The sequence below is a fragment of the Caretta caretta genome, chromosome 21 (assembly GCF_965140235.1).
Source record: "Caretta caretta isolate rCarCar2 chromosome 21, rCarCar1.hap1, whole genome shotgun sequence".
Classification (NCBI taxonomy): Eukaryota; Metazoa; Chordata; order Testudines; family Cheloniidae; genus Caretta; species Caretta caretta.
In genome coordinates, this window is record NC_134226.1 from 1,396,260 (window position 1) to 1,405,785 (window position 9,526).

General features: G+C 46.1%; 1 protein-coding gene across 7 annotated transcripts in view; it reads left to right on the forward strand.

Moving 5' to 3' along the window:
- Positions 1–9,526, forward strand: part of PTPN22 (protein tyrosine phosphatase non-receptor type 22) — a 38,589-nt gene that overhangs the window by 5,902 nt on the left and 23,161 nt on the right. For all 7 annotated transcript variants that reach the window (XM_075121980.1, XM_048826340.2, XM_048826342.2 and 4 more), the window contains exon 2: positions 9,323–9,431. In XM_075121980.1, the coding sequence (XP_074978081.1) occupies positions 9,323–9,431 (109 nt within the window). The remainder of the gene's footprint in view (positions 1–9,322; positions 9,432–9,526) is intronic.

Consider the following 9,526-nt stretch of genomic DNA (forward strand, 5'->3'; position numbering starts at 1 on the left):
CTACGGTCCATACTGGCAACTTCTGAGGTCTCGAGCTGTAGCAGTTCGCATGGAAACGCACATTTTATCCAACATGAATGCATATGCTGTAATATTTGTTAATCTTTTATTGGACCAACTTCTGTTGGTAACCAGAACAGGCTTTTGAGTTTCACAGAACCTCTTTCAGCTCCATAGAGCTCGAAAGCTTGTCTCCATCACCAACAGAAGTTGGTTCAATAAAAAGAAAAGGAGTACTTGTGGCACCTTACAGATTAATCAATTTATTTGAGCGTAAGCTTTCGTGAGCTACAGCTCACTTCATTGGATGCATACTGTGGAAACTGCAGAAGACATTATATACACAGAGACCATGAAACAATACCTCCTCCCACTTCAAGTTTTTTTGTCAGCAGGAGAGTGGGGTGGGAGGAGGTATTGTTTCATGGTCTCTGTGTATATAATGTCTTCTGCAGTTTCCACAGTATGCATCTGATGAAGTGAGCTGTAGCTCACGAAAGCTTATGCTCAAATAAATTGGTGAGTCTCTAAGGTGCCACAAGTCCTCCTGTTCTTTTTGCGAATACAGACTACACGGCTGTTACTCTGAAACCTGGTTCAATAAAGGTATTGCCTCACTCACCGTGTCCCTTATGTCCGGGAACCAGCGTGGCGAGACTAACATGGCAAGTAGTAGTATTGGCATTTCTCTCTCCCCCTTGAATAAAAGTTCCCTGTTGCTTCAGGTCACCAGCAGCAAAAGCTGCTATAGACTATCTTTGTCCTAATCTATATTTTAGGACCCTTTGGGATACATTTGGCCAGGGGGCTGAGCTCAAGGTTTCCTTGCGGAGTCACATAAGAATGGCCATATTGGGTCAGATCAATGGTCCATCTAGTTGAGGATCCTGTCTTCTTACAGTGGCCAAAGCCTGGTGTTTCCAAAGGAATGAACAGAACAGGTAATCATCAAGTGATCCATCCCCTGTTGTCTGCTCCCAGCTTTTGTCAAACAGAGGCTAGGGACACTTCAGAGCATGGTTTTGCATCCCTGCCCATCCTGGCTAATAGCCATTGATGGACCAAACCTCCATGAACTTATCTAGCTCTTATTTGAACCCTATTACAGTCTTGGCCTTCACAACATCCTCTGGCAGAGTTCCACAGGTTGTCTGTGCGTTGTGTGAAGAAATACTTCCTTTTGTTTGTTTTAAACCGGCTGCCTATTAATTTCATTGGGTGACCCCTAGTTCTTATGTTATGAGAAGAAGTAAATAACACTTCCTTATTTACTTTCTCCACACCAATCATAATGTAATAGTTCTGTTTAATGCACCTATTTTCAAGGCCCCAATCTTTGTCAGCTGGGCATGGGCTTATCAGTGTGGAGGGATTGTCATGTAAATCCAGAATCTCATGTTTAACAATGACCCAGTCCTAGGAATTCACAGGAATCTTATTTGGGGATTTACCTAGTTAGTTGCTTTTGGACATACCAGCTGGAGATTGGCCTCCATACTAACCCCACGCTTTGGGTTAGTCCCTGGTGCTCTAGGACAGAGTCCCCACTGTTATTGCTCAGCAAGACTTAGAAACCTCAAAAGGATGGTGATGCTGTCACAGCCACAAGCCTTCAGCATCCCGGAGGCACTTGTGTAACTAGTGACCTGAGTCCCCTTCCATCGTCCCAGGGGAAGGGAAGGGGGCTGTGCATAGCCAAGACTGCTGGTGAGAATCCAGTCTGCTCAGGTGGCCCCCACATGAGCCAGCCCCCACTATGTCTTCCTAGAGAGGAGTCACTTCAAAGGCTTAGGAAAATGTCAGTTGCTCACTGACTATCTCCGGTTCTCAGGTGCCTCTTGTCAGAGAGCAGTGATTAGTCTGAGTGCTGAGTACCTTGCAGTAACAGTCCAATTGTTCCATGGAAAAAAGCAATGTCACCGGTGGCTGACTTTCCCCACTCAGTCTCTAAAGCTTGTGCTGTATCGTGTGAGGGAGGCTCAGCTATTGGGGGCGTCAGGCCAGGATGAATGTGCTGGTCTCTGGGGAAAGTGGGTGTGTAGCTTCTGCACTGCCTGCAATCTGCCAAAAATAGTAGGTAGGAAAGTGTTTTCTCTGGTGCTGGGAAAGGCCTTTCCCAAAGCCCAGGATCGTCCAGACAGCTGTTCTGTGAATTAAGATCCTTAGAAGAAAACTGGTAAGGGCCAAACTTTCAAATCTGCTTGCCATGCATGAGCCACAACAGTAGGCCTGTGTCCATTATCCCTGCAGACGCCCGCTGCGTACAAACAGCTGTTTGCACGTGCAAATTGTGTAACGGCTGGTGCCAGTGGCAGTACTTGATTTGTGCCCAGATGTTCCACTGGGGCAGCCTCACGCTGAGAAGCTTAACCCTGGCTGTTCGCATTTGCAACGTCGCCGGAATCCGTCCGCCTGCCAAGTTGCCTCATGTCAAGCTCAGTGGTGACAGAAGATGCAGACTAGAAACTAACTTGGCTTGGAGTTGTGGCTTGAAGTATTGGTCCTTCAATGCCAAGTGGCTCTAGTCCCCTTCATTAAAAACATTATCTGGAAGTGGGGGGCAGCACTAAAGGGGGTGCAACCCACAAAGTCCAGCCTTGGGTGCAATCTGCAGCAGGTTTAGGGGAGTTACAGATCTGGAATCCAGGGAGAACATTCTGCTATTCCCCTGCACTTGGACTTCCCCCTATGTTCCTGTTAATGTGGGTCTGATACGTAAGAGTCCTGTGACTTCTGCAGCCCTGTTACTGACTCATTCTACCCAAATATATGACAATGCTCCTGTCTCCCTCTGACTGTAGAACAACATGACAAGTGACAGCTGTTTCCTAACTCATCAGATGTTTTAAAGTTAATGTTGACTCTAAAGTTAATTTAGTCTAAAAACTTCTGAATTTCCATGTACAGAATTATTCTCTTGTTAGGGCTTGTCTGCAGCCTCCACACAGCATGTCCTTTTAATCTGTATTGCGAGAGATGCTGGATGGCTTAGGGAATAGGCTACAGGTCTCTAGGTTACTGAAACCTCTCTTGGTAGTAATGTTATCATTTAAAATTTAACATATAGCAGCATAGATGGACAAGGTGCTGCACTTGGAGTTGAGGGGCGTTGTTCTGTTACCTTCAAGAGGCTTTGGATCAGCCTCAGAGCAAGTAAAGACACAGGCCAAGATTCTCAACAGTGTCTGGTAATGTTGGGTTCACAATTTAAGATGCCTTCACTGGTCGTCAGAGGACAAGTGCGCCACGCTTTCTGGAAATCAAGCCCCTATGAAATGTGTCAACTGAATCTGACAAAGCCAGATGGGTGTTTGTGGTGAAGCAATACGTAATAAGGCGACGGGGCTATGAGGGCTCCCGTATTGTGTGTAGATCCAGAGATCTGGTGTTTTACTTACACTAGGGTTATATGGATGAATTTATGAGGGACTCTAGGGAAAGGTGAGTTTTAAGGAGAAAGTGGGAAGTTATGTTTGCTGGCTGCTGTAAGTGTATGTGGCTAGTTGCTATGGAGCGCCCGAAGGAAAGAGTGAAGGAGGCAAACACTGTCATTCTGAATGCTGCCCTGAACTAAACTGTTAGGAGTGGGATTTGCTCCCTAAAGATCAGTCTGAAAAAGAACTGGAAATAAAATTAATTATAACTCCTTCCATAGTCCTCGTTCCAAAACCCCACATTGCAGATTTCTTTGTCACAAGACACCCCAAATCCAACCAAAATAAAAGCCACAAGTGTGTACAAAAAACTACAAAGTCACTCACCTCACGGAGTCCAGAACAACAGGCAAAAGGGAAACAGGACCATAACAGGTCTATAGTGTGGGCCTTGAAACCAGTCTCCTCCACACCAGCTCACTGCCTCCCTGTGCCTCGTTGCAGCTCTGTGCTAGCTTCACTCAGCCATAAGTCAAAGCACAATGGCAATTCCTCATGGTACCACAGGGCCTGTACATCTCCACAAGCAGGTGGACCTGCTAAGAAGGAATCCTTCCCCCTTTTCTGACTGGAGAGCTCTTTGAAACTCAGGTCTTGTAGGTGTGTGGATTGAAGCACGGTGAATGAAAACTTCTTGGGCAGAGTGTTTTCTTCTACCTTTGGACTCTACTGTATTCAACTGTTAGGCTCCCAAATCCTTGGGATGGGGTGGATGGGCTCTGCTTGAGAGTCCTGTGCAACCAGTGGGCTTCACAGCTTGAGGGAAACAATTGAGAGTGAGTGTTGCTGACTCGTTGGCTCAGGAGATTGGTCATGAGATACAGAAGCTTCACCTTCAAGTCTGATTTCAAATCCAACCCAGTTTAGTAGTGATGGAAAGCTCTTACCACCTGATGGCTGTTCAGTGCCGTGAAATGAGTTGGGGTTTAAGTCTGCTTTCTAGTGGGCATGTTGGTTGAGTTCAGGATCCTGACACAGGGAAGAAAGGTAAGCAGCACGATACGGACCCTGGACTTCAGGAAAGCAGACTTTGACTCCCTCAGGGAACAGATGGCCAGGATCCCCTGGGGGACTAACTTGAAGGGGAAAGGAGTCCAGGAGAGCTGGCTGTATTCAAGGAATCCCTGTTGAGGTTACAGGGACAAACCATCCCGATGAGTCGAAAGAATAGTAAATATGGCAGGCGACCAGCTTGGCTTAATGGTGAAATCTTAGCGGATCTTAAACATAAAAAAGAAGCTTACAAGAAGTGGAAGGTTGGACATATGACCAGGGAAGAGTATAAAAATATTGCTCGGGCATGTAGGAATGTTATCAGGAGGGACAAATCGCACCTGGAGCTGCAGCTAGCCAGAGATGTCAAGAGTAACAAGAAGGGTTTCTTCAGGTATGTTGGCAACAAGAAGAAAGCCAAGGAATGTGTGGGCCCCTTACTGAATGAGGGAGGCAAACTAGTGACAGAGGATGTGGAAAAAGCTAATGTACTCAATGCTTTTTTTGCCTCTGTTTTCACTAACAAGGTTAGCTCCCAGACTGCTACGCTGGGCATCACAAAATGGGGAAGAGATGGACAGCCCTCTGTGGAGATAGAGGTGGTTAGGCACTATTTAGAAAAGCTGGACGTGCACAAGTCCATGGGGCCGGACGAGTTGCATCCGAGAGTGCTGAAGGAACTGGCGGCTGTGATTGCAGAGCCATTGGCCATTATCTTTGAAAACTCGTGGCGAACCGGGGAAGTCCCGGATGACTGGAAAAAGGCTAATGTAGTGCCAATCTTTAAAAAAGGGAAGAAGGAGGATCCTGGGAACTACAGGACAGTCAGCCTCACTTCAGTCCCTGGAAAAATCATGGAGCAGGTCCTCAAAGAATCAATCCTGAAGCACTTGCATGAGAGGAAAGTGATCAGGAACAGCCAGCATGGATTCACCAAGGGAAGGTCATGCCTAACTAATCTAATCGCCTTCTATGATGAGATTACTGGTTCTGTGGATGAAGGGAAAGCAGTGGATGTATTGTTTCTTGACTTTAGCAAAGCTTTTGACACGGTCTCCCACAGTATTCTTGTCAGCAAGTTAAGGAAGTATGGGCTGGATGAATGCACTACAAGGTGGGTAGAAAGCTGGCTAGATTGTCGGGCTCAACGGGTAGTTATCAATGGCTCCATGTCTAGTTGGCAGCCGGTATCAAGTGGAGTGCCCCAAGGGTCGGTCCTGGGGCCGGTTTTGTTCAATATCTTCATAAATGATCTGGAGGATGGTGTGGATTGCACTCTCAGCAAATTTGCGGATGATACTAAACTGGGAGGAGTGGTAGATACGCTGGAGGGGAGGGATAGGATACAGAAGGACCTAGACAAATTGGAGGATTGGGCCAAAAGAAATCTGATGAGGTTCAATAAGGATAAGTGCAGGGTCCTGCACTTAGGACGGAAGAACCCAATGCACAGCTACAGACTAGGGACCGAATGGCTAGGCAGCAGTTCTGCGGAAAAGGACCTAGGGGTGACAGTGGACGAGAAGCTGGATATGAGTCAGCAGTGTGCCTTTGTTGCCAAGAAGGCCAATGGCATTTTGGGATGTATAAGTAGGGGCATAGCGAGCAGATCGAGGGACGTGATCGTTCCCCTCTATTCGACATTGGTGAGGCCTCATCTGGAGTACTGTGTCCAGTTTTGGGCCCCACACTTCAAGAAGGATGTGGATAAATTGGAGAGAGTCCAGCGAAGGGCAACAAAAATGATTAGGGGTCTGGAACACATGAGTTATGAGGAGAGGCTGAGGGAGCTGGGATTGTTTAGCCTGCAGAAGAGAAGAATGAGGGGGGATTTGATAGCTGCTTTCAACTACCTGAAAGGGGGTTCCAAAGAGGATGGCTCTAGACTGTTCTCAATGGTATCAGATGACAGAACGAGGAGTAATGGTCTCAAGCTGCAGTGGGGGAGGTTTAGATTGGATATTAGGAAAAACTTTTTCACTAAGAGGGTGGTGAAACACTGGAATGCGTTACCTAGGGAGGTGGTAGAATCTCCTTCCTTAGAGGTTTTTAAGGTCAGGCTTGACAAAGCCCTGGCTGGGATGATTTAACTGGGAATTGGTCCTGCTTCGAGCAGGGGGTTGGACTAGATGACCTTCTGGGGTCCCTTCCAACCCTTATATTCTATGATTCTATGATTCTATGTTTCTGTGTTACTGAAATGACCACCATGACTGGCCTCTTCCTTGGCAGTCTCAGCAGAAGTGCCACAGAGGCTGGTTTTTCCTCCACATCAGGCCTGAAGCAGGCTGGTGCCATGTCTGCACAGCATCTGCCCTGGCCCCTGCATGTAAGTAGGGAACTTCAGCCTCTTGGGATGTCTGGCTGGGACTCTTGCTGCTGCTAACAGGCACATAAACAACTTTTTTTTTTATTTGGGGATGGAGAAAGAGTTGTTAATGAATAGTAGCTGTTTGAATAATAGTTCTGAGTAATTATTTGTACTGTGACTAATTCTGTCCACATTGATTAAAAGATAAATGGGGCTTAAAGTAGAGCTGCCATACTGGGTCAGATCATGGTCCATCTTGCCAGTGTCCTCGGTCCAACAGTAGCCCTTACCAGAGCGTCAGAGGGAGTGTACAGAATAGGGCAGGTATGGAGTCATCCACCCCCGTCTTCCATTCATGGTTTCTGGCAGTCAGAGGTTTAGGGTCTCCCCAAGCACAGGGTAATGTCCAACCATCTTGGCTAATACCCATTGATGGACCTATCCTCCATGAATTTATCTAGTTCTTTTTTTAACCCAATTCCACTTTTGGCCACCACAACTTCCCATGGCAATGAGTTTCACAGGTTAGTTGTACATTGTGTGGAAAAGTATTTCCCTTTTTTAAAATTTCATTGTGTGATCCCTGGTTTTGTATTGTATGAAAGGGTAAATAACATTTTTCTCTAGTTTCTTTTTCTATACCTTTCACAATGTTCCAAACTCAGTCTTTCCTTTTATTAATGCAATCCCTAAATGTTCGCTCAATTTCTCCAAATTCGCAGTCGTCTGTGTGCAAGGACTACATTTACTTTGAAAATGTAACAGAATTGTAAGCGGATACTAGCTCTGACCTTGACCTTCTCCCTTGCACAATACACAGCAGAGAAAGTGGAATCATGAAAGCACTGCTTGCTAGGACTGTAGTCCTCATGGGCTGCACCTCCTTTATTAAATAGGAAGTGTGCTGCTATCCAGTTGTTTGATGCAAATTAGTTTAGTTGCCTCTCATGAGTTTCTGGCAAACTGCTGGGTGATCCCTCAACTAGAGGGCAAATGCAGAGTTCTGCTCCTATAAACCTATGAGTCGAACCTGTTAGTTTTTAGGAGAAAACTACCTTCCAAGTGCATCTTTCCCTTGGGGATGCCAGCTTCTCAGTGCTCCCGCACCAGACCACAGAGCTATTTTTGTCCAAGTGTCATGAGACCAATGTGTTTTGTTTTTCCCCTAATGCCTGATTGGTTAGCCACGCTTTCCACATCCTGTCGGAGAGCAGCCTCAGCTGGTAATTCAATGCATATTAAATGCAAAGAAAAGCTATGCAGCCTCCCCCTTGCCCATCCATCATGCCCCAGTAACTGAAGCAGGGACTTTCTGACATGTTCCTTCTAAAGGGGAACATTAGCCTGAGTGACCTTGTACTTTTAGCCCAAAGCTTTTTATTTGCTGTTCTTCATCTCCAAATCCCAGAGGTAACCACAGAGCTACCATGAAATGGGCTATAAGGGCATAAGAAAGCATCAGCTCTGTCAGACAGGATGGAGGCTCCTCACTCAAATCCTCTGGCAGGCACCCTTGCATTAGTCTCCCCAGAGACTAGACTCTAGGGTCTGCCAGGGGCAGAAATGCCAGAACTAAGGCCAGCATGGAACAGGCCATCATTTCCTAGAATCATTCCATAGCAACAAAAGATCTGCACAATAACACAACTCCAGGAGCAATAGGAAGGTGAGCACTAGACTTCAGGATTTCAAAGCACAGAGGTGTTGGGACCATCCCTCATTGTCTGGTTTGAAATTCAGCAGCATTAATTCCTTGCCTGTCATACCACCGAGCACAGTGGGCCAGATGTTACCATTAAGAAATGGGGGCAGTAATAATAAAATGTTTAGTACTTTTAAAGGCCAATGTGTAGTGAAGCAAAGGGTGTGTTTCTAACGGCTCAGCCCAGTGAAATCACAAATCCTTTTACACTGCACCAGCAAAACTCCATATAACCTCTCTGGCAGCAGGGGAAAAAATCCACAATGCAGCAGCCTTACCCTACCAAAGAGAGACTTATTAGAGGTCTCTTGGAGCCATGTGTTGGCTTTTTTAGAATCCCGTTCAGCAGTACCTGCAATTGCTTTTCTTCAGTTCCTCTTGTAGCACAGCTCAGTCTAATTCAGGTGGTACCACAAACCAGAGATTATTTGACAAAGATGCTTCAGTTCTTCGCTACAGTGTGAGAAAAGTGAATTGCTTGTCATTTGTTGGAGATAGCTTAATGTCACTATTGTCTGTTGTCTGCTTGGCATCTATGCTGAAAATGATAAGTTTGTACGGCAGAAGTTTTGTGTTCCATATAAATATATAACTTTCTAAAGAGGCACTTCAAAAGCCTGTGTCAGAGCCTCTAGCGTCCCCAGCTCAGCATGCAGACTTTCTGGTCTTCAAAGAAGTCCTGGCTGCAAAATGGTTCTCGAGTGGCTACTGTTGCTCTGTTCGTGCTAAGTGCCTCGAGAGAGGCCAATCAGGAAAGAATTAATTGTGCAGACCTTGCTTTGTGGTGGTGAGTCTGGCCCCCTAGGGACCGTCAGACATGCTCTCTAGCACTGTGCTGCCTGTACATCATTCGCTTTAATCTGTTCCATTGTTTTACCGCAGAAGCTGAAAAGGCAATCAACAAAATACAGATCAGACAGAATATACCCTACTGCAGCGTCTGAGCAACCAGAAAACATCAAGAAAAATCGATACAAGGACATCTTACCCTGTAGGTTGAAAATACCAAATTTGCAAGTTAGGCTTTCTTTCTTACCAGTTATTGTCATACTAGCTTCTCCCTCCTCCCCTGCCCAGTACATACGT